Source organism: Ranitomeya variabilis, chromosome 4 (assembly GCF_051348905.1).
Source record: "Ranitomeya variabilis isolate aRanVar5 chromosome 4, aRanVar5.hap1, whole genome shotgun sequence".
Classification (NCBI taxonomy): Eukaryota; Metazoa; Chordata; class Amphibia; order Anura; family Dendrobatidae; genus Ranitomeya; species Ranitomeya variabilis.
This window is the reverse complement of record NC_135235.1, coordinates 9,021,893-9,048,552: the sequence shown is the minus strand read 5'-3', so window position 1 is coordinate 9,048,552 and position 26,660 is coordinate 9,021,893. Positions and strand designations below refer to the sequence as shown.

Below are 26,660 nucleotides of genomic sequence, written 5' to 3'. Positions count from 1 at the left end.
AGCAGAATAGTGAGTGCAGCTCTGGGGTATAATACAGGATGTAACTCAGGATCAGTAATGTAATGTATGTACACAGTGACTGCACCAGCAGAATAGTGAGTGCAGCTCTGGAGTATAATACAGGAGGTAACTCAGGATCAGTAATGTAATGTATGTACCCAGTGACTGCACCAGCAGAATAGTGAGTGCAGCTCTAGGGTATAATACAAGATGTAACTCAGGATCAGTAATGTATGTACACAGTGATTGCACCAGCAGAATAGTGAGTGCAGCTCTGGAGTATAATACGGGATGTAACTCAGGATCAGTGATGTATGTACACAGTGACTGCACCAGCAGAATAATGAGTGCAGCTCTGGGGTATAATACGGGATGTAACTCAGGATCAGTAATGTAATGTATGTACACAGTGACTGCACCAGCAGAATAATGAGTGCAGCTCTGGGGTATAATACAGGATGTGACATGTGAACAGATGTTAGGCTTGCAATACAGCACATGGAGTCTGGATGTGGGGTGTCGTAATATCAGTTGGAAAGGTCAATCCTTCCCCTTCCCTCAGCTTCTTTGTTGCTTCTGGGGTGGGTAAAGACCATCTGTTCCCCAGAATGAAGAATGTACCAGATCTTACAGATAGGAGGGGGGGGGGGGGGGGGGGGCAGTAAATGGGTAAATTAAATCATGAGGTCAATGCTGTGTTTTGTATGACAATGGGCATGTTGATGCCAGTCATTGATGTGCGGCAGAGTCACCGCGGGAAGGAGGGGGACACTGAGCAGCCGCCTGCAGGGTCAGAGGTCAGGGTCACAGCCTCCAACATCACAAAACACTTTCATTGAAAGTCAATTTGAAAAATGCAAAGGTTCTGTCACTGCACCCGAACAAGTCCTCCACCGGAGAAGAGGAAGCGGACATGGCTGACACTGCACACAGCGCTGCCGAGAGCATTCACACTGAGCCACCAAGCTGCTGTGTATATTCTGCTGCTAACCACTGAGCACCCGGGCTGCCCTATATACAGCTCAGTAATAATAATAATTCTATTTATATAGCGCCAACATATTCCACAGCGCTTTACATTATAGAGGGGACTTGTACAGACAATAGACATTACAGCATAACAGAAATCACAGTTCAAAACAGATACCAGGAGGAGTGAGGGCCCCGATCACTAGATATAGGAGGAGTGAGGGCCCCGATCACCAGATATAGGAGGAGTGAGGGCCCCGATCACCAGATACAAGAGTAGTGAGGGCCCCGATCACCAGATACCAAGAGGAGTGAGGGCCCCGATCACCGGATACAGGAGGAGTGAGGGCCCCGATCACCAGATACAGGAGGAGTGAGGGCCCCGATCACCAGATACAAGAGGAGTGAGGACCCCGATCACCAGATACAGGAGGAGTGAGGGCCCCGATCACCAGATACAGGAGGAGTGAGGGCCCCGATCACCAGATACAGGAGGAGTGAGGGCCCCGATCACCAGATACAGGAGGAGCGAGGGCCCCGATCACCAGATACAGGAGGAGTGAGGACCCCGATCACCAGATACAAGAGGAGTGAGGGCCCCGATCACCAGATACAGGAGGAGTGAGGGCCCCGATCACCAGATACAGGAGGAGTGAGGGCCCCGATCACCAGATACAAGAGGAGTGAGGGCCCCGATCACCAGATACAAGAGGAGCGAGGGCCCCGATCACCAGATACAGGAGGAGCGAGGGCCCCGATCACCAGATACAGGAGGAGTGAGGGCCCCGATCACCAGATACAGGAGGAGTGAGGGCCCCGATCACCAGATACAGGAGGAGTGAGGGCCCCGATCACCAGATACAGGAGGAGTGAGGGCCCCGATCACCAGATACAAGAGGAGTGAGGGCCCCGATCACCAGATACCAAGAGGAGTGAGGGCCCCGACCACCAGATACAAGAGGAGTGAGGGCCCCGATCACCAGATACAAGAGGAGCGAGGGCCCCGATCACCAGATATAGGAGGAGTGAGGGCCCCAATCACCAGATACAGGAGGAGTGAGGGCCCCGATCACCAGATATAGGAGGAGTGAGGGCCCCGATCACCAGATACAGGAGGAGTGAGGGCCCCGATCACCAGATACAAGAGGAGTGAGGGCCCCGATCACCAGATACAGGAGGAGTGAGGGCCCCGATCACCAGATACAGGAGGAGTGAGGGCCCCGATCACCAGATACAGGAGGAGTGAGGGCCCCGATCACCAGATACAAGAGGAGTGAGGGCCCCGATCACCAGATACAAGAGGAGCGAGGGCCCCGATCACCAGATACAGGAGGAGCGAGGGCCCCGATCACCAGATACAGGAGGAGGGAGGGCCCCGATCACCAGATATAGGAGGAGTGAGGGCCCCGATCACCAGATACAGGAAGAGCGAGGGCCCCGATCACCAGATATAGGAGGAGTGAGGGCCCCGATCACCAGATACAAGAGGAGTGAGGGCCCCGATCACCAGATACCAAGAGGAGTGAGGGCCCCGACCACCAGATACAAGAGGAGTGAGGGCCCCGATCACCAGATACAGGAGGAGTGAGGGCCCCGATCACCAGATACAAGAGGAGTGAGGGCCCCGATCACCAGATACAGGAGGAGCGAGGGCCCCGATCACCAGATACAGGAGGAGGGAGGGCCCCGATCACCAGATATAGGAGGAGTGAGGGCCCCGATCACCAGATACAGGAAGAGCGAGGGCCCCGATCACCAGATATAGGAGGAGTGAGGGCCCCGATCACCAGATACAAGAGGAGTGAGGGCCCCGATCACCAGATACCAAGAGGAGTGAGGGCCCCGACCACCAGATACAAGAGGAATGAGGGCCCCGATCACCAGATACAGGAGGAGTGAGGGCCCCGATCACCAGATACAGGAGGAGTGAGGACCCCGATCACCAGATACAGGAGGAGTGAGGACCCCGATCACCAGATACAGGAGGAGTGAGGGCCCCGATCACCAGATACAGGAGGAGTGAGGGCCCCGATCACCAGATACAGGAGGAGTGAGGGCCCCGACCACCAGATACAAGAGGAGTGAGGGCCCCGATCACCAGATACAGGAGGAGTGAGGGCCCCGATCACCAGATACAGGAGGAGTGAGGGCCCCGATCACCAGATACAGGAGGAGTGAGGGCCCCGATCACCAGATACAGGAGGAGTGAGGGCCCCGATCACCAGATACAGGAGGAGTGAGGGCCCCGATCACCAGATACAGGAGGAGCGAGGGCCCCGATCACCAGATACAGGAGGAGCGAGGGCCCCGATCACCAGATACAGGAGGAGCGAGGGCCCCGATCACCAGATACAGGAGGAGCGAGGGCCCCGATCACCAGATACAGGAGGAGCGAGGGCCCCGATCACCAGATACAGGAGGAGCGAGGGCCCCGATCACCAGATACAGGAGGAGCGAGGGCCCCGATCACCAGATACAGGAGGAGTAAGGGCCCCGATCACCAGATACCAGGAGGAATGAGGGCCCTGCTGCTCACAAGCTACAAACTATGGGGAAAAAGGGGAGACAAGAGAGGTGGATGGTAACAATTGCTTTAGTTATTCGGACCAGCCATAGTGTAAGGCTCGGGTGTTCATGTAAAGCTGCATGAACCGGTTATCAGCCTAAGTATGTAGCAGTACAGACACAGAGGCTATTAACTGCATGAAGTGTATGAGGACATGATGCGAGGAACCTAATTATGGTTTAAGTTTTGTGAATGGGCCACACAGGTATAGTTAGGTTAATGCGTTGAGGCGGTAGGCCAGTCTGGACTAATGCGTTTTTAGGGCACGCTTAAAACTGTGGGGATTGGAGATTCATCGTATTAACCTGGGTAGTGCATTCCAAAGAATTGGTGCAGCACATGAAAAGTCTTGGAGACGGGAGTGGGAGGTTCTGATTATTGAGGATGCTAATCTGAGGTCATTAGCAGAACAGAGAGCACGGGTAGGGTGGTAGGCTGAGACCAGGAAGGAGATGTAGGGTGGTGCTGAGCCATGGAGTGCTTTGTGGATGAGGGTAGTAGTTTTGTACTGGATTCTGGAGTGGATGGGTAGCCAGTGTAATGACTGGCACAGGGTAGAGGCATCGGTGTAACAGTTGGTGGGGAATATAATCCTGGCTGCAGCATTCAGGACAGATTGGAGCGGGGAGAGTTTGGTAAGAGGGAGGCCGATTAGTAGAGAGTTACAATAGTCCAGACGGGAATGAATATGTGAAACAGTAAAGGTACCGTCACATTAAGCGACGCTGCAGCGATAGCGACAGCGATGCCGATCGCTGCAGCGTCGCTGTTTGGTCGCTGGAGAGCTGTCACACAGACCGCTCTCCAGCGACCAACGATGCCGAGGTCCCCGGGTAACCAGGGTAAACATCGGGTTGCTAAGCGCAGGGCCGCGCTTAGTAACCCGATGTTTACCCTGGTTACCAGCGTAAACGTTAAAAAAACAAACAGCACATACTCACCAGCGCGTCCCCCAGCCTCTGCTTCCTGACACTGACTGAGCTCCGGCCCTAACAGCACAGCGGTGACGTCACCGCTGTGCTTTCACTTTCAGTTTAGGGTCGGCGCTCAGTCAGTGTCAGGAAGCAGAGGCTGGGGGACGCGCTTGGTGAGTATGTGCTGTTTGTTTTTTTAACTTTTACGCTGGTAACCAGGGTAAACATCGGGTTACTAAGCGCGGCCCTGCGCTTAGTAACCCGATGTTTACCCTGGTTACCAGTGTAAAATATCGCTGGTATCCTTGCTTTTGCTGTCAAACACGGCGATACACGGCGACCTAGCGACCAAATAAAGTGCAGACCTTCTAGCAGCGACCAGCAATTTCACAGCGGGATCCAGATCGCTGCTGCGTGTCAAATACAGCGATATCGCTATCCAGGTCGCTGCAACGTCACGGATCGCTGGCGATATCGCCTAGTGTGACGGTACCTTAAGAGTTTTTGCAGAGTCGAAAGTAAGAAAAGGGCGAATTCTAGAAATGTTTTTGAGGTGCAGATAAGAGCGAGCCAGTGATTGGATGTGGGGGGTGAATGAAAGCTCGGAATCAAGGATGACCCCAAGGCAGCGGACATGTTGCTTTGGAGTAATGATTGAACCGCACACGGAGATGGCAATGTCAGGCAAAGGTAGGTTAGTAGAGGGAGAGAACACGAGGAGTTCAGTTTTTGACAGGTTCAGTTTCAGATAGAGGGAGGACATGATGTTAGAGACAGCGGTAAGACAATCACTGGTGTTTTCTAAAAAGGTCGGAGTGATAACAGGAGAAGAGGTGTATAATTGGGTGTAGTCAGCATAGAGATGGTACTGGAAACCAAATCTACTGATTGTTTGACCAATAGGGGCGGTATACAAAGAGAAGAGGAGGGGGCCTAGGACTGATCCTTGAGGAACCTCAACAGTAAGGGGAAGGTGAGAGGAGGAGGAACCAGCAAAACATACAGTGAAGGAGCGGTCAGAGAGATAGGAGGAGAACCAGGAGAGAACGGTGTCCTTGAGGCCGATGGAGCGGAGCACAGTGAGGAGGAGCTGATGATCCACAGTTTCGAATGTTGCGGAGAGATCCAAGAGAATTAGCATGGAGTAGTGACCATTAGATTTAGCTGTTAGTAGGTCATTAGAGACTTTAGTGAGGGCAGTTTCAGTAGAGTGTAAAGAGTGGAAGCCAGATTGAAGAGGGTTGAGAAGAGAATTATCTGAGAGATAGCGGGTAAGACGGGAGTGGACCAGGCGTTCCAGGAGTTTAGAGATGAAGGGAAGATTAGAGACAGGTCTATAATTAGCGGCACAGTTTTGGTCGAGGGAGGGTTTTTTAAGTAATGGATGTATGATGGCATGCTTAAATGAGGAGGGAAAGATACCGGAAGAGAGAGAAAGGTTGAATATTTTTGTTAGGTGAGAGGTAACAGCCGGGGAAAGGGACTGAAGGAGATGTGAGGGAATAGGGTCACTGGTGCAAGTGGTCGGGCGAGAAGATGCAAGGAGCCTGATTACTTCTTCTTCTATGACTGGTTCGAAAGAGTGAGCGAGATGCAGTGGAGGAGGGAGGACAGTGCATGGTATGAAGGGATTGGGAGATAATTTCCTGTCGGATGTGGTCAATTTTTTCTTTGAAGTAATTGGCCAGATCGTCAGCGCGGAGATCCGTGGTTGGGGCCTGCTCTCTTGGGTTGAGTAGGGACTGGAAAGTGTCAAAGAGACGTTTAGGGTTATTGGACAGTGAGGTGATGAGGGTGTTGAAATAGGTTTGTTTGGAGAGGTGAAGGGCAGAGTTGTATGTTTTAAGCATGAACTTATAATGGATGAAATCTTCGGGTAGATTAGATTTTCTCCACAGACGTTCGGCGCACCTGGAGCACCGCTGCAGGAAACGTGTTTGCAGCGTGTGCCACGGTTGTCGCCGTCTGTGCCGAGTTGTTCTATGTATAGGAGGTGCAGCTTCATCCAGGGCACTTTGCAGGGTTTCATTGTAATGGTTCAGAGCAGAATCAGGACATGAGATGGAGGAGATTGGGGCCAATGAGGACTGCAAGTTCTTCATAAGTTTCTGGGTGTTAATGGCCTGTATGTTTCTATAAATGTGGAAAGTGGGGGTGACCTGAGCGGGATGGCAGTTCTTGATAGAGAATGAAAGAAGGTTGTGGTCAGAGAGCGGGAGAGGGGAGTTTGTGAAATCGTCCACTGAGCAAAGCCGGGAGAAGACCAAATCGAGGGATTTCTAACCACTGAGCTCCCATGCTGCCCACTGAGCTGTCGTGCTGCCCTATATACAGAACAATACTAACCACTGATCCAACATGCTGCCCTATGTATAGTACAGTGCTGACCTCTGGGCCACCATGCTGCCTTATATATAGTATTGCTAACCACTGAGCTGCCATTCTGCCCTATATACCATACTAAACACTGAGCCACCGTGCTGTCATATACAGTAGTGCTGACACTGAGCTGCATGCTGCTCTATATCCAGACAGTAGTACTAGCCACTGAGCTGCCGTGCTGCCCTATATATAGTGCTAACCAATGCATCACTGTGCTGCCCTTTATACTGTACAATACTAACCATTGAGCCACCGTGCTGCCCTATATACAGTACACTGCTAACCACTAAGCCACCGGACTGCCCTATATACAGGCTGCCCTATATACAGGACAGTACTAACTAATGAGCCACCATGTATATATATATATATATATATATATATATATATATATATATATATAGTGCTAATCACTGAGCCACCGTGCTTCCCTATATACTGTACTGAGTCACAGTGCCGCCATATAGTAAAGTGCTGACCACTGAGCTACCATGCTACCCTATAAATAGTACAATGACCACTGAGCCGTTGTGCTGCCATATATATAGTACAGTGCTATCCACTGAGTCCCTGTGCTGCCCATTATACAGTACTAACCACTGAGTTGCTGTGTTGCACTTTGTATAGTACAGTGCTGACTAATGAGCCACCGTGCTGTCCCACACACAGTAGTGTGACCACTGAGCCGCCATGCTGCCCTTTATCCAGTACAGTATTAACCAGAGCCCCCGTGCTGCCCTTTATTCAGTACAGTGCTAACCACTGAGCTGCCATGCTGCTCTTTATCCAGTATAGTATTAAGCACTGAGGCACGGTGCTGCTCTACATACAGGACAGTGGTGACCACTGAGCCGCCATGCTGCCCCATATACAGTATGAACCACTGAGCTGCCGTGCTGCTCTTTATCCAGTACAGTACTAAACATTGAGCCGCCGTGCTGCCCTTTATCCACTACAGTACTAAGCACTGAGCCGCCGTGCTGCCCTTTATCCAGTACAGTACTAAGCACTGAGCCACCATGCTGCCCTGTATCCAGTACAGTACTAATCACAGAGCCCCCCGTGCTGCCCTATATACAATACGATCCACTGAGCTGTCATGCTGCCCTTTACACAGTAAGTACTAAGCACTGAGCCGCCGTGCAGCCTTTTATCCAGTACAATACTAAGCACTGAGCCGCCATGCTGCCCTTAATCCAATACAGTAGTAACAACTGAGCCGCCATGCTGCCTTTTATCCAGTACAGTGCTAAGCACTGAGCTGCCATGCTGCCTTTTATCCAGTACTAAGCACTAAGCCGCAGTGCTGCCTTTTATCCAGTACAGTACTAACAAATGAGCCACCATGCTGCCGTTTATCCAGTACAGTACTAGGCACTGAGCCGCCATGCTGCCCTTTATCCAGTACTGTATTAAGCACTGAGGTGCTGTGCTGCCCTATATACAGTACTAAGCACTGAGGAGCCCTGCTGCCCTTTATCCAGTACAGCACTAAGCCGCCGTGCTGCCCTATATACAGTACAATACTAAACACTGAGCCACCGTGCTGCCCTTTATCCAGTACAAACTGAGCCACCGTGCTGCCCTTTATCCAGTACAGTACTAACAACTGAGCCGCCATGCTGCCCTTTATCCAGTACAGTACTAAGCAATGAGGAGCTGTGCTGCCCTATATACAGAACTAAGCACTGAGGTGCCCTGCTGCCCTTAATCCAGTACAGTACAAAACATTGAGCGGCCGTGCTGCCCTATATACAGTACAGTGCTAAGCAATGAAGTGCCCTGCTGCCCTTTATCCAGCACAGTACTAAGCACTGAGGAGCTGTGCTGCCCTATATACAGTACTAAACAATGAGGCAACCTGCTGCCCTTTATCCAGTACAGCACTGAGCCGCCGTGCTGCCCTATATACAGTACAATACTAAGCACTGAGCCGCCATGCTGCTCTTTATCCAGTACAGTATTAATCACTGAGGCGCCATGCTGTCCTACATACAGTACAGTGAGGACCACTGAGCCGCTGCTGGCCGTCAGTGATATGGTTATTTATTCTGCCCTTGCTTCGGTGACCATACACTAATTCTCCGCTAGGACTGATCTATAGGAATATACGGGCTCTCATCTGGAGGAACATACGGGCCCTCATCTGGAGGAACATACGGGCCCTCATCTGGAGGAACATACGGGCCCTCATCTGGAGGAACATACGGGCCCTCATCTGGAGGAACATACGGGCCCTCATCTAGAGGAACATACGGGCCCTCATCTAGAGGAACATACGGGCCCTCATCTGGAGGAACATACGGGCCCTCATCTGGAGGAACATACGGGCCCTCATCTGGAGGAACATACGGGCCCTCATCTGGAGGAACATACGGGCCCTCATCTGGAGGAACATACGGGCCCTCATCTGGAGGAACATACGGGCCCTCATCTGGAGGAACATACGGGCCCTCATCTGGAGGAACATACGGGCCCTCATCTGGAGGAACATACGGGCCCTCATCTGGAGGAACATACGGGCCCTCATCTGGAGGAACATACGGGCCCTCATCTGGAGGAACATACGGGCCCTCATCTGGAGGAACATACGGGCCCTCATCTAGAGGAACATACGGGCCCTCATCTGGAGCAACATACGGGCCCTCATCTGGAGGAACATACGGGCCCTCACATAATAACTCCCATAATGGGGTAAATGGGTAAATCAGATACATGGAGTAAAGCCCTGCATACAGTAGAACAGCAGCAGTGTAAGCGCCTGTGCACACCCTGCAGCCGCCGCTGCTTCTGCAGCTTCACCCTGGTTGTATGGGTGGCTTCCCCGCTTCCTGCCCAATGACCACTTCTGCTAAATGCTGCAAGGTGTCTGAAACGTCTAACCTGGCAGCGTTTTAGGCTACGTCCCCACAATCAGGAGGGAGCAGGGCATGTCTGCTGCCGCGTAATGAACGCAGGTGAATCCGCCTCTGATCACTGACCCGCGCGGATTTACTATGCTCGGTACATTCCACTGATACAATTTTGCAAGAGACGCTCACATGCTGCGGTCCTGAAAGACGTGATGCATGTCAGTGTCCGCGGGTGATCTGCCAGTGCACATAGGACCGGCCCACGCCAGACCCTAGAACCGGCCCACGCCAGACCCTAGGACAGGCCCATACCAGACCCTAGGACCGGCCCACACCAGATCCTAGGACAGGCACACACCAGACCCAAGGACTGGCACACACCAGATCCTAGGACAGGCACACACCAGACCCAAGGACAGGCACACGCCAGATCCTAGGACAGGCACACGCCAGACCCAAGGACAGGCACACGCCAGATCCTAGGACAGGCACACGCCAGATCCTAGGACAGGCACACGCCAGACCCAAGGACTGGCACACGCCAGACCCAAGGACTGGCACACGCCAGACTCTAGGACAGGCGCACGCCAGACCCTAGGACCGGCCCACACCAGATCCTAGGACAGGCACACACCAGACCCAAGGACTGGCACACACCAGATCCTAGGACAGGCACACACCAGACCCAAGGACAGGCACACGCCAGATCCTAGGACAGGCACACGCCAGACCCAAGGACAGGCACACGCCAGATCCTAGGACAGGCACACGCCAGACCCAAGGACTGGCACACGCCAGACTCTAGGACAGGCGCACGCCAGACCCTAGGACAGGCGCACGCCAGACCCTAGGACAGGCGCACGCCAGACCCTAGGACAGGCCCATACCAGACCCTAGGACCGGCGCACCCCAGACCCTAGGACCGGCGCACCCCAGACCCTAGGAGCGGCCCACACCAGACCCTAGGACAGGCACACACCAGATCCTAGGACAGGCACACACCAGACCCAAGGACTGGCACACACCAGACCCAAGGACAGGCGCACGCCAGACCCTAGGACAGGCACACACCAGCCTCTTGGACAGGCGCACGCCAGCCTCTTGGACAGGCGCACGCCAGCCCCTAGGACAGGCACACACCAGACCCTATGACCGACCCACGCCAGACCTTAGGACAGGCGCACCCCAGCCCCTTAGATTAGTACCCACCAGTCCAGCTCACAGCCCCTTCCTTCACTGTATCATTTCTGGTTATCTTACTATGTTGATACATTATTGCAGCGTCTGAAGAACAATTAACCATTTAGAGAACACTTTCATTTTTAACTTTCAAGACAGAAGAAACAAAGTAAGATTGATGTTTTCACACAGAGCACACTGGTCTCACTGTTCAGCCAGAGGAAGGGCTGGTACTGAGGAATTATGGCCGACTCTGCTGCCTCTTGACATTTTGGCACAGTGGGCACAACAGTAGCGGACACCTACCCTGCAGGATCTGGTACATGCTCCAATATATCCTCAGACAGTTCTTCTCTTTCTTCATCCCCCGCTTACAGCGACAGTTGTACAGGGATTTCTGTTTCAGAGCCTCCGTGGCATTTTTACACTCATCTTTGGCCTCCAGGCTGGTGACTTTGCTGAAGTTGGTCTCCTTTCCAGCCACGCACTGGCGCAGAGTCCTGGATTTGGCGCTGCACTCCGGCTCTTTCAGGCACTGCTCATTGGCTTTTACACAGTCCAGTCGATCCCCAGATGGCAGCCGCCTCAATTCGGCAGACAGAACGGCATCTGCAGCAGCAAAGAGACACAAGGTGACATAATGAGCATTACTACAGTCATATAGAGAGGCCCTGAGGCTCCAAACTCAGCAGAAAAGACGGATAGAAATACAGAAGGAAATCCAGAAACACACGAGACCAGAACACTGAAAGACAAGGCCAAAGAGAGAAAGGGAAGAAAGCTGCAATGTGAAGGCAATGTAGGTTACGTGCCGAAACCCTGCACTTATAGGCTTTAGCAGCTCAAACAAAATACCTACATTTCAGAGATACATAATAAGATCCTGTCTGCAGTCACCACTAGGGGGAGCTCCCTGTATACAGAGATACATGATAAGATCCTGTCTGCAGCCACCACTAGGGGGAGCTCCCTGTATACAGAGACACATGATAAGATCCTGTCTGCAGTCACCACTAGGGGGAGCTCCCTGTATACAGAGATACATGATAAGATCCTGTCTGCAGCCACCACTAGGGGGAGCTCCCTGTATACAGAGATACATGATAAGATCCTGTCTGCAGCCACCACTAGGGGGAGCTCCCTGTATACAGAGATATATGATAAGATCCTGTCTGCAGCCACCACTAGGGGGAGCTCCCTGTATACAGAGATATATGATAAGATCCTGTCTGCAGCCACCACTAGGGGGAGCTCCCTGTATACAGAGATACATGGTAAGATCCTGTCTGCAGCCACCACTAGGGGGAGCTCCATGTATACAGAGATATATAAGAGCCTGTCTGCAGTCACCACTAGGGGGAGCTCCCTGTATACAGAGATACATGATAAGATCCTGTCTGCAGCCACCACTAGGGGGAGCTCCCTGTATACAGAGATACATAATAAGATCCTGTCTGCAGTCACCACTAGGGGGAGCTCCCTGTATACAGAGATACATGATAAGATCCTGTCTGCAGCCACCACTAGGGGGAGCTCCCTGTATACAGAGATACATGATAAGATCCTGTCTGCAGTCACCACTAGGGGGAGCTCCCTGTATACAGAGATATATAAGAGCCTGTCTGCAGTCACCACTAGGGGGAGCTCCCTGTATACAGAGATACATGATAAGATCCTGTCTGCAGCCACCACTAGGGGGAGCTCCCTGTATACAGAGATATATAAGAGCCTGTCTGCAGTCACCACTAGGGGGAGCTCCCTGTATACAGAGATACATGATAAGATCCTGTCTGCAGCCACCACTAGGGGGAGCTCCCTGTATACAGAGATACATGATAAGATCCTGACTGCAGCCACCACTAGGGGGAGCTCCCTGTATACAGAGATACATGATAAGATCCTGTCTGCAGCCACCACTAGGGGGAGCTCCCTATATACAGAGATACATAATAATATCCTGTCTGCAGCCACCACTAGGGGGAGCTCCCTGTATACAGAGATACATGATAAGATCCTGTCTGCAGCCACCACTAGGGGAGCTCCCTGTATACAGAGATACATGATAAGATCCTGTCTGCAGTCACCACTAGGGGGAGCTCCCTGTATACAGAGATACATGATAAGATCCTGTCTGCAGCCACCACTAGGGGGAGCTCCCTGTATACAGAGATACACGATAAGATCCTGTCTGCAGCCACCACTAGGGGGAGCTCCCTATATACAGAGATACATGATAAGATCCTGTCTGCAGCCACCACTAGGGGGAGCTCCCTGTATACAGAGATACACGATAAGATCCTGTCTGCAGCCACCACTAGGGGGAGCTCCCTATATACAGAGATACATGATAAGATCCTGTCTGCAGCCACCACTAGGGGGAGCTCCCTGTATAATGAGATATATGATAAGATTCTGTCTGCAGCCACCACTAGGGGGAGCTCCCTATATACAGAGATACACGATAAGATCCTGTCTGCAGTCACCACTAGGGGGAGCTCCCTGTATACAGAGATACACGATAAGATCCTGTCTGCAGTCACCACTAGGGGGAGCTCCCTGTATTCAGAGATACATGATAAGATCCTGTCTGCAGCCACCACTAGGGGGAGCTCCCTGTATACAGAGATACATGATAAGATCCTGTCTGCAGTCACCACTAGGGGGAGCTCCCTGTATACAGAGATACATGATAAGATCCTGTCTGAGGTCACCACTAGGGGGAGCTCCCTGTATACAGAGATACACGATAAGATCCTGTCTGCAGCCACCACTAGGGGGAGCTCCCTGTATACAGAGATACACGATAAGATCCTGTCTGCAGTCACCACTAGGGGGAGCTCCCTGTATATAGAGATACATGATAAGATCCTGTCTGCAGCCACCACTAGGGGGAGCTCCCTGTATACAGAGATACATGATAAGATCCTGTCTGCAGCCACCACTAGGGGGAGCTCCCTGTATACAGAGATACATGATAAGATCCTGTCTGCAGCCACCACTAGGGGGAGCTCCCTGTATACAGAGATACATGATAAGATCCTGTCTGCAGTCACCACAAGGGGGAGCTCCCTGTATAGAGATACATGATAAGATCCTGTCTGCAGCCACCACTAGGGGGAGCTCCCTGTATACAGAGATACATGATAAGATCCTGTCTGCAGTCACCACTAGGGGGAGCTCCCTGTATACAGAGATACATGATAAGATCCTGTCTGCAGCCACCACTAGGGGGAGCTCCCTGTATACAGAGATACATGATAAGATCCTGTCTGCAGCCACCACTAGGGGGAGCTCCCTGTATACAGAGATACATGATAAGATCCTGTCTGCAGCCACCACTAGGGGGAGCTCCCTGTATACAGATACATGATAAGATCCTGTCTGCAGTCACCACTAGGGGGAGCTCCCTGTATACAGAGATACATGATAAGATCCTGTCTGCAGCCACCACTAGGGGGAGCTCCCTGTATACAGAGATACACGATAAGATCCTGTCTGCAGCCACCACTAGGGGGAGCTCCCTGTATACAGAGGTACATGATAAGATCCTGTCTGCAGCCACCACTAGGGGGAGCTCCCTGTATACAGAGATACATGATAAGATCCTGTCTGCAGCCACCACTAGGGGGAGCTCCCTGTATACAGAGATATATGATAAGATCCTGTCTGCAGTCACCACTAGGGGGAGCTCCCTGTATACAGAGATACATGATAAGATCCTGTCTGCAGTTACCAGTAGGGGGAGCTCCCTGTATACAGAGATACATGATAAGATCCTGTCTGCAGTCACCACTAGGGGGAGCTCCCTGTATACAGAGATACATGATAAGATCCTGTCTGCAGCCACCACTAGGGGGAGCTCCCTGTATACAGAGATACACGATAAGATCCTGTCTGCAGTCACCACTAGGGGGAGCTCCCTGTATACAGAGATACATGATAAGATCCTGTCTGCAGTCACCACTAGGGGGAGCTCCCTGTATACTGATATACATGATAAGATCCTGTCTGCAGCCACCACTAGGAGGAGCTCCCTGTATACAGAGATACATGATTAGATCCTGTCTGCAGTCACCAGTAGGGGGAGCTCCCTGTATACAGAGATACATGATAAGATCCTGTCTGCAGTCACCACTAGGGGGAGCTCCCTGTATACAGAGATACACGATAAGATCCTGTCTACAGCCACCACTAGGGGGAGCTCCCTGTATACACAGATACACGATAAGATCCTGTCTGCAGTCACCACTAGGGCGAGCTCCCTGTATACAGAGATACACGGTAAGATCCTGTCTGCAGTCACCACTAGGGCGAGCTCCCTGTATACAGAGATACATGATAAGATCCTGTCTGCAGTCACCACTAGGGGGAGCTCCCTGTATACAGAGATATATGATAAGATCCTGTCTGCAGTCACCACTAGGGGGAGCTCCCTGTATACAGAGATACATGATAAGATCCTGTCTGCAGTCACCACTAGGGGGAGCTCCCTGTATACAGAGATACATGATAAGATCCTGTCTGCAGTCACCACTAGGGCGAGCTCCCTGTATACAGAGATACATGATAAGATCCTGTCTGCAGCCACCACTAGCGGGAGCTCCCTGTATACAGAGATATATGATAAGATCCTGTCTGCAGTCACCACTAGGGGGAGCTCCCTGTATACAGAGATACATGATAAGATCCTGTCTGCAGTCACCACTAGGGGGAGCTCCCTGTATACAGAGATACATGATAAGATCCTGTCTGCAGTCACCACTAGGGCGAGCTCCCTGTATACAGAGATACATGATAAGATCCTGTCTGCAGCCACCACTAGCGGGAGCTCCCTGTATACAGAGATATATGATAAGATCCTGTCTGCAGTCACCACTAGGGGGAGCTCCCTGTATACAGAGATACATGAGAAGATCCTGTCTGCAGTCACCACTAGGGGGAGCTCCCTGTATACAGAGATACATGATAAGATCCTGTCTGCAGTCACCACTAGGGGGAGCTCCCTGTATACAGAGATACATGATAAGATCCTGTCTGCAGTCACCACTAGGGCGAGCTCCCTGTATACAGAGATACATGATAAGATCCTGTCTGCAGCCACCACTAGCGGGAGCTCCCTGTATACAGAGATATATGATAAGATCCTGTCTGCAGTCACCACTAGGGGGAGCTCCCTGTATACAGAGATATATGATAAGATCCTGTCTGCAGTCAGCACTAGGGGGAGCTCCCTGTATACAGAGATACATGATAAGATCCTGTCTGCAGTCACCACTAGGGGGAGCTCCCTGTATACAGATATATGATAAGATCCTGTCTGCAGCCACTACTAGGGGGAGCTCCCTGTATACAGAGATACATAATAAGATCCTAAAAATTCCACACCTGCGCTCTAGTTGGTGACAAAAGTAAAATAACGAAGCTGTACACAAAAGAGAGACCTAGCAATATCACACCTGCATGTGCGGTAATGTATATGTGTTCGGCAGATTGTGTGTGTTATATAGCTGCTTACGGTATGAACTGCCTATAGAACATTGCCTGTATATACATATACACTTACTCGTATTGGTGATGTAGGTGGTTGTGAAGAACGGAGAATGTCCAAAGGAGTCCTTCTTACTGAGCGCACTGTGTTACAGCGTGCAGCTGAGGAGGAGAAGTGTCCACGTCTGCTATCCCCAGATAGATGGCTCACCGATAGGTATCCGGATGGGCAAATGCCGCCAACTCCTAGCGTGCCCCGGCCGGAAGCAACGCCGGAGCAGTAGCGGTGTGTGCGGGGGGCGTGGCTAAAAAAAGTGACGTCACAGGGTGGGCGGGCGCGTGTCAGGGGAACCAATCCAACGCGTTTCGAAGGAGGTACTCCTTCTTCGTCAGGGCTGGGATTCCCTGATGGGCCCGTCCTAATATAGCCACTGCCCCCTGATTTGGACCTACCCCTATGGTGAGCGGAAGGTGCCGTTGTTATGATCACTTATAATAAAGCTTCCACTATAATGTATATTAGGTATTATAAAGTGGTATCCGCAAGGCTAATAGACAAATCTGAAATAAAAGGGGGCACTTGATGGGGCATTAGTAGTTTAGATAACCTATGTGCTGTACACTTATGGACAAAAACTAACACATGGGACCAGAACAGGAGAGAAAAGGGCTAGGAGGGACAGAGGGAGGGGGAAGCTGTGCATGGATCCGATACATGGAGATTAAAACACTACTTTATTTTATTTTAATTAGGCTAAAACATACATATCCAAAATAAATAATAAAAAAAGTTAACATGTTTTAAAAAGAATAAATTTAAAAAAGTCATGGTTTATCAACTAAGAACCCCATAAGGTACTGGCATATATCCTTGTACCTCTATTTGACTTATATGAAACATCCTGTACTTGACTACTCTATTATAAAAAGGAGAGAATTAAAATTGTATAAATATATAATAAATATATAATATAATAAACTATTGAAACGCATATAACTCTATTTCTTGATTGAGCCCCTTAGGGGCCAGAGTGTCCAGTGTGAAAATCCACTTGGATTCAACTCTAGACATCATTTTTAAAAAATCCCCTCCCCTGGAATTTTGTTTAACTGTTTGAATGCCGCAAAAACGGACATTTTTGTAAGATCGGTTATGCTGCTCAAGAAAGTGGCGAGAAAGGGGGTGACCTTTAAAACCTTTCTGAATGTTATCCAGGTGTTCTTTAATTCTGACCTTTAGGGGCCTTTTAGTTCTGCCAACGTATATTTTATTACACGGGCAAGTGAGTATGTAAATAACCCCAGCTGTTTCGCAGGAAATGATGTTTTTAATAGAAAAACTCCTGGTGCCACTTGAATTTGGAAATATGGTTTGGGTACATCTTTTGCGGGATGTACGAATACAACAGGAACACTGTCCACACGATGTGAACCCCATAGGGCGGCGATCAGCCGTTGATGTGGGTGCTTGTTTTTTCACCATGATCGGTTTTGTAGTAGGTGCTACCATGAGACCCAGATTTTGTGCCTTTGTATATACAAATCTTGGATGCTCAGATAAGAGATCTCCGATAATCTTATCTGTTTGTAGGATGGGCCAGTGCTTCCTAACTATATTGGTAAATCTCTTATACCCTGAATGAAACTGAGTTACTATTGGCAAACTATGGATTTGTTGCCGTATATCTTGGGGAGGGTTATTTTTACCTCCTTTGTGAACCAAACTCTCCCTGGATATTTGGCTAACTTCCTGCCTGGCCTTATTCAAAAATTGCAAGTTGTACCCCTTAGCTTCGAACTGTTTAGTAATGTGTGTCGTTTCGTCAACATAATCTTTCAAGTCAGTGCAGTTCCTTCTAATGCGATTATATTGGCCCTTTGGGATGTTCGTGAGCCAAACTGGGAGGTGACAGCTGTTAATATGTATATAACTATTTGAATCAACCTCCTTGTGGAAACATTTAGTTTTTAGTATGTTGTTTTCCACATAAATTGTTAAATCTAGAAAATTGATTTCGGAACTGCTTATGGTAGGTGTGAATTCCAAGCCAAATTGATTATTATTTAGATTAGAAATGAAAGAATTAAGTTCGGTGGTTGTACCCTCCCAGATAAACAAAATATCGTCGATGAAGCGACGCCAGAGTTTTAAACCAGTGTGTAGACAACCATCCTTAAAGATATATTGTTGTTCCCAGTTGCCTACATATAGATTGGCATAACTGGGCGCAAAACGCCCAGTCTGCAGTCACCACTAGGGCGAGCTCCCTGTATACAGAGATACATGATAAGATCCTGTCTGCAGTCACCACTAGGCGGAGCTCCCTGTATACAGAGATACATGATAAGATCCTGTCTGCAGTCACCACTAGGGGGAGCTCCCTGTATACAGAGATACATGATAAGATCCTGTCTGCAGTCACCACTAGGGCGAGCTCCCTGTATACAGAGATACATGATAAGATCCTGTCTGCAGTCACCACTAGGGGGAGCTCCCTGTATACAGAGATATATGATAAGATCCTGTCTGCAGTCACCACTAGGGGGAGCTCCCTGTATACAGAGATATATGATAAGATCCTGTCTGCAGTCAGCACTAGGGGGAGCTCCCTGTATACAGAGATACATGATAAGATCCTGTCGGCAGCCACCACTAGGGGGAGCTCCCTGTATACAGATATATGATAAGATCCTGTCTGCAGCCACCACTAGGGGGAGCTCCCTGTATACAGAGATACATAATAAGATCCTGTCTGCAGTCACCACTAGGGGGAGCTCCCTGTATACAGAGATACATGATAAGATCCTGTCTGCAGACACCACTAGGGGGAGCTCCCTGTATACAGAGATACATGATAAGATTCTGTCTGCAGCCACCACTAGGGGGAGCTCCCTGTATATAGAGATACATGATAAGATCCTGTCTGCAGTCACCACTAGGAGGAGCTCCCTGTATGCAGAGATACATGATAAGATCCTGTCTGCAGCCACCACTAGGGGGAGCTCCCTGTTTATAGAGATACATGATAAGATCCTGTCTGCAGCCACCACTAGGGGGAGCTCCCTGTATACAGAGATACATGATAAGATCCTGTCTGCAGTCACCACTAGGGGGAGCTCCCTGTATGCAGAGATACATGATAAGATCCCGTCTGCAGTCACCACTAGGGGAGCTCCCTGTATACAGAAATTGTATGTGTTTACTACACACAGATTGGTCTCTACTGGTTCTTCTTACAGGGCTTGCAGCAACGTATTAGGACTAGTGTTGAGCGATACCGTCCGATACTTGAAAGTATCGGTATCGGAAAGTATCGGCCAATACCGGCAAAGTATCGGATCCAATCCGATACCGATACCCGATACCAATACAAGTCAATGGGACTCAAGTATCGGACGGTATTCCTGATGGTTCCCAGGGTCTGAAGGAGAGGAAACTCTCCTTCAGGCCCTGGGAACCATATTAATGTGTAAAAGAAAGAATTAAAATAAAAAATATTGCTATACTCACCTCTCCGAGGGAACCGGCAGCGTTGTTTGCTTAAAATTCGCGCTTTTCTTTCCTTACGTGAAGTCCCGGCTTTGTGATTGGTTGCGTCGCAGTCACATGGGCGACGCAACCAATCACAGCAAGCCGTGACGTAATTTCAGGTCCTTAAGGATTTTAAAATTACGTCCCGGCTTTGTGATTGGTTGCGTCGCAGTCACATGGGCGACGCAACCAATCACAAGCCGTGACGTCACGGGAGGCTGGACACGCGCGCATTTTAAAATGCGCGCTTGTCCAGCCTCCCGTGACGTCCCGGCTTGTGATTGGTTGCGTCGCGGTCAACCAATCACAAGCCGGGAGGCTGGACACGCGCGCATTTTAAAATGCGCGCTTGTCCAGCCTCCCGTGACGTCCCGGCTTGTGATTGGTTGCGTCGCGGTCAACCAATCACAAGCCGGGAGGCTGGACACGCGCGCATTTTAAAATGCGCGCTTGTCCAGCCTCCCGTGACGTCCCGGCTTGTGATTGGTTGCGTCGCGGTCAACCAATCACAAGCCGGGAGGCTGGACACGCGCGCATTTTAAAATGCGCGCTTGTCCAGCCTCCCGTGACGTCCCGGCTTGTGATTGGTTGCGTCGCGGTCAACCAATCACAAGCCGGGAGGCTGGACACGCGCGCATTTTAAAATGCGCGCGTGTCCAGCCTCCCGTGACGTCCCGGCTTGTGATTGGTTGCGTCGCGGTCAACCAATCACAAGCCGGGAGGCTGGACACGCGCGCATTTTAAAATGCGCGCTTGTCCAGCCTCCCGTGACGTCCCGGCTTGTGATTGGTTGCGTCGCGGTCAACCAATCACAAGCCGGGAGGCTGGACACGCGCGCATTTTAAAATGCGCGCTTGTCCAGCCTCCCGTGACGTCCCGGCTTGTGATTGGTTGCGTCGCGGTCAACCAATCACAAGCCGGGAGGCTGGACACGCGCGCATTTTAAAATGCGCGCGTGTCCAGCCTCCCGTGACGTCCCGGCTTGTGATTGGTTGACCGCGACGCAACCAATCACAAGCCGGGAGGCTGGACACGCGCGCATTTTAAAATTTTTAAAATGCGCGCGTGTCCAGCCTCCCGGCTTGTGATTGGTTGACCGCGACGCAACCAATCACAAGCCGGGACGTCACGGGAGGCTGGACAAGCGCGCATTTTAAAATGCGCGCGTGTCCAGCCTCCCGTGACGTCACGGCTTGTGATTGGTTGCGTCGCCCATGTGACTGCGACGCAACCAATCACAAAGCCGGGACGTAATTTTAAAATCCTTAAGGACCTGAAATTACGTCACGGCTTGCTGTGATTGGTTGCGTCGCCCATGTGACTGCGACGCAACCAATCACAAGCCGGGACTTCACGTAAAGGAAAGAAAAGCGCGAATTTTAAACAAAGAATGCTGCCGCTTCCCTCGGTAAGGTCCAGGCTGCGTCGGAGAGGTGAGTATAGCAATATTTTTTATTTTAATTCTCTCTTTTACACATTTTTACATTAATGTTGTTTCGATACCGATACCCGATACCACAAAAGTATCGGATCTCGGTATCGGAATTCCGATACCCGCAAGTATCGGCCGATACCCGATACTTGCAGTATCGGAATGCTCAACACTAATTAGGACAGATTTTTAGCTGTTGGATGCCAACAATTCTTTTTTCCTTTCACTGACAGCAAGTAGAAATGCTGAAAATGGTTAAGTGTAAAAATGCAAAGTCTATTAGAAAGTTGAAGCTTTCCATGATACTCTGATGAGCGTGGCCCATAGTCCGCAGCTTCAGTCTGTGCAGGGAGCTCAGTGTTTGACGCATGTTTCTGAAGAAGCCTCATTGTCATCAGACACACGGACCTGATGACATCAGATGACAGGACACGGCGTCCTATGATCTCACCATCTGATGACTTCATCTGCAGCATCTCCTCTGCTGCTGCCAAGAAATTCAATGATTCCAGAGACTCTGCTGAGTCACTACCTCATCCTATAAAATAAAGCAGGAAGAAGGACTACAACTCTCACCATGGCTCATACACTGCAGTTCTTTTCCAATGCAGATAGAATATGTCCAGGATAAATCTCAAATCCTGGGCCTGTATCTTATAAATCAGAGACCGACATCGGAGGAAAATACAGAAAACAGAGTCCAGGTTATGGGTGGGATCTGCACTCCGACCTGGAGGTGACCCCATGGCCCGTGTCAGCCAGGATGTGATACCCGAGACTCTGCCGATCTGTAAACTGGCAACTGGACAGAAAACCACAGCAAGAATCCAACACAGACACCAGGAAAACCAAAACCGCCTTACCACCCAATATTACACACTTTCACTCCCATCATCCCGGACACATGGAGCGCTCTACCTCGTCTCACACAACGTATCACTCCCATCATCCCGGACACATGGAACGCTCTACCTCGTCTCACACAACGTATCACTCCCATCATCCCGGACACATGGAGCACTCTACCTCGTCTCACACAACGTATCACTCCCATCACCCCGGACACATGGAGCACTCTACCTCGTCTCACACAACGTATCACTCCCATCACCCCGGACACATGGAGCGCTCTACCTCGTCTCACACAACGTATCACTCCCATCATCCCGGACACATGGAGCGCTCTACCTCGTCTCACACAACGTATCACTCCCATCAATCCGGACTCATGGAGCACTCTACCTCGTCTCACACAACGTATCACTCCCATCACCCCGGACACATGGAGCGCTCTACCTCGTCTCACACAACGTATCACTCCCATCACCCCGGACACATGGAGCGCTCTACCTCGTCTCACACAACGTATCACTCCCATCAATCCGGACACATGGAGCGCTCTACCTCGTCTCACACAACGTATCACTCCCATCAATCCGGACACATGGAGCGCTCTACCTCGTCTCACACAACGTATCACTCCCATCACCCCGGACACATGGAGCGCTCTATCTCGTCTCACACAACGTATCACTCCCATCATCACCCCGGACACATGGAGCGCTCTACCTCGTCTCACACAACGTATCACTCCCATCACCCCGGACACATGGAGCGCTCTACCTCGTCTCACACAACGTATCACTCCCATCAATCCGGACACATGGAGCGCTCTACCTCATATCACACAACGTATCACTCCCATCATCCCGGACACATGGAGCGCTCTACCTCGTCTCACACAACGTATCACTCCCATCACCCCGGACACATGGAGCACTCTACCTCGTCTCACACAACGTATCACTCCCATCACCCCGGACACATGGAGCGCTCTACCTCGTCTCACACAACGTATCACTCCCATCAATCCGGACACATGGAGCGCTCTACCTCGTCTCACACAACGTATCACTTCCATCACCCCGGACACATGGAGCGCTCTACCTCGTCTCACACAACGTATCACTCCCATCAATCCGGACTCATGGAGCACTCTACCTCGTCTCACACAACGTATCACTCCCATCACCCCGGACACATGGAGCGCTCTACCTCGTCTCACACAACATATCACTCCCATCACCCCGGACACATGGAGCGCTCTACCTCGTCTCACACAACGTATCACTCCCATCACCCCGGACACATGGAGCGCTCTACCTCGTCTCACACAACGTATCACTCCCATCAATCCGGACACATGGAGCGCTCTACCTCGTCTCACACAACGTATCACTCCCATCACCCCGGACACATGGAGCGCTCTACCTCGTCTCACACAACGTATCACTCCCATCACCCCGGACACATGGAGCGCTCTACCTCGTCTCACACAACGTATCACTCCCATCAATCCGGACACATGGAGCGCTCTACCTCATCTCACACAACGTATCACTCCCATCACCCCAGACACATGGAGCACTCTACCTCGTCTCACACAACATTTCACTCCCATCACCCCGGACACATGGAGCGCTCTACCTCGTCTCACACAACGTATCACTCCCATCATCCCGGACACATGGAGCGCTCTACCTCGTCTCACACAACGTATCACTCCCATCACCCCGGACACATGGAGCGCTCTACCTCGTCTCACACAACGTATCACTCCCATCAATCCGGACACATGGAGCGCTCTACCTCGTCTCACACAACGTATCACTCCCATCACCCCGGACACATGGAGCGCTCTACCTCGTCTCACACAACGTATCACACCCATCAATCCGGACACATGGAGCGCTCTACCTCGTCTCACGCAACATTTCACTCCCATCATCCCGGACACATGGAGCTCTCTACCTCGTCTCACACAACGTATCACTCCCGTCATCCAGGACTCATGGAGCACTCTACCTCATCTCACACAACGTATCACTCCCATCATCCCGGACACATGGAGCGCTCTACCTCATCTCACACAACGTATCACTCCCATCATCCCGGACACATGGAGCGCTCTACCTCATCTCACACAACGTATCACTCCCATCACCCTGGACACATGGAGCACTCTACCTCGTCTCACACAACGTTTCACTCCCATCACCCCGAACACATGGAGCGCTCTACCTCATCTCACACAACGTATCACTCCCTTCATCCCGGACACATGGAGCACTCTACCTCATCTCACACAACGTATCACTCCCATCACCCCAGACACATGGAGCGCTCTACCTCGTCTCACACAACATTTCACTCCCATCACCCCGGACACATGGAGCTCTTTACCTAATCTCACACAACGTATCACTCCCGTCATCCAGGACTCATGGAGCGCTCTACCTCGTCTCACACAACGTATCACTCCCATCACCCCGGACACATGGAGCGCTCTACCTCGTCTCACACAACGTATCACTCCCATCACCCCAGACACATGGAGCTCTCTACCTCGTCTCACACAACATTTCACTCCCATCACCCCGGACACATGGAGCTCTTTACCTAATCTCACACAACGTATCACTCCCGTCATCCAGGACTCATGGAGCGCTCTACCTCGTCTCACACAACGTATCACTCCCATCACCCCGGACACATGGAGCGCTCTACCTCGTCTCATACAACATATCACTCCCATCATCCCGGACACATGGAACGCTCTACCTCGTCTCACACAACATATCACTCCCATCACCCCGGACACATGGAACGCTCTACCTCGTCTCACACAACGTATCACTCCCATCATCCCAGACACATGGAGCGCTCTACCTCATCTCACACAACGTATCACTCCCATCACCCTGGACCCATGGAGCTCTACCTCGTCTCACACAACGTATCATTCCCATCACCCCGGACACATGGAGCTCTTTACCTCGTCTCACACAACGTATCACTCCCATCATCCCGGACTCATGGAGCGCTCTATCTCGTCTCACACATCATATCACTCCCATCATCTTAAACACAATTGGGCTCACTTCCTAACCTCACATACAATACATTTTACTTTGCCTCAGTGTGTCACTTCCGTCTTCCCTTAACCGGTGGACTCAATATAAAATTCTTGTATGGCACAATGTATCACTCCTATCATTCTTGTAGTAGCTCACATTCAAATCTCTACGTATGACAATGAATCACTCCCATCATCCGTGTCCCAATACAATCACCATCCAATCTCATGCTCAGGAATGAGGGGAGCTCCCCTTGCCCCCATATAAGAGACCCAACCACACTGCCTGTGATCAGACTCCATGTATCTAGCAGCTGATCGACCTGTATACCACTAATAGTCTAAGCACAGAGGCAGCTCTGAAAGGTTTAGGTGAGGATGCGGATTACCCATCTATCCGGCGCTACGTCATATAATATCATGTCATACCAGCGTGTGACCTGGGACACAATCCATATACATTACACTGTGACTGCGGACATGTGAGGAAGTACAGAACACGGAAATAACCCTGCAGATCAAGTATGAGAATGGTGTTCCCAAAAATCACTAGTCATATCCCCCATGGCCTCTGACCTCGGTCAGGGGGAGATTTCGAGAGACATTCACCACTGATGGAAAGAGACATTGCCAGTGGTGCCTGTTGTGAATTAGACCTTTTTGGCTCCCTCTTGTGGTCACTAGTGGTATGACTCTGAGATTGTCTTTCCCTAGTTTGGCACCCACCTGGGTCGTTAGTCCAGGGGTGTTGCTATATGAACTTCCTGAATTCTTAGTCTGGTGCCTGGCATCGTTGTAATCAGTCCTTTCTGTTTGCTCCTGTCTGCTGGTCCTGGTTCATGCAAAATTAAGCTAAGTCCTGCTTCCTTGTTTTTTGGTTATTTGTATTGCTCTTATTTTTTGTCCAGCTTGTACTAAATGTGATTCCTGATTTTGCTGGAAGCTCTAGGGGGCTGGTATTCTCCCCCCGGGCCGTTAGACGGTTCGGGGGTTCTTGAATATCCAGCGTGGATATTTTTGATAGGGTTTTTGCTGACCGTATAAGTCATCTTACTATATTCTGCTATTAGTCAGTGGGCCTCTCTTTGCTAAATACCTAGTTCATTCTTACGTTTGTCTTTTCTTCTTACCTCACCGTTATTATTTGTTGGGGGCTTGTATCCAACTTTTGGGGTCTTTTCTCTGGAGGCAAGAAAGGTCTATCTTTTCCCTTCTAGGGTTAGTTAGTTCTCCGGCTGGCGCGAGACGTCTAGAACCAACGTAGGCACGTTCCCCGGCTGCTGCTATTTGTGGTGCTAGGTTTAGCTATACGGTCAGCCCAGTTACCACTGTCCTATGAGCTGGTTTTTTGTGTTTGCAGACTTGGTATTTATTGCAGAGACCCTCTGCCATTGGGGTCATAACAGGTGCCCTCCATCTGCCCAGAGACAA

General features: G+C 50.7%; 1 protein-coding gene across 1 annotated transcript in view; it reads right to left on the bottom strand.

Moving 5' to 3' along the window:
- Positions 1–26,660, bottom strand: part of GFRA1 (GDNF family receptor alpha 1) — a 337,336-nt gene that overhangs the window by 298,905 nt on the left and 11,771 nt on the right. Inside the window, exon 2 of the mRNA XM_077257918.1 lies at positions 11,169–11,471. Within this exon, the coding sequence (XP_077114033.1) occupies positions 11,169–11,471 (303 nt within the window). The remainder of the gene's footprint in view (positions 1–11,168; positions 11,472–26,660) is intronic.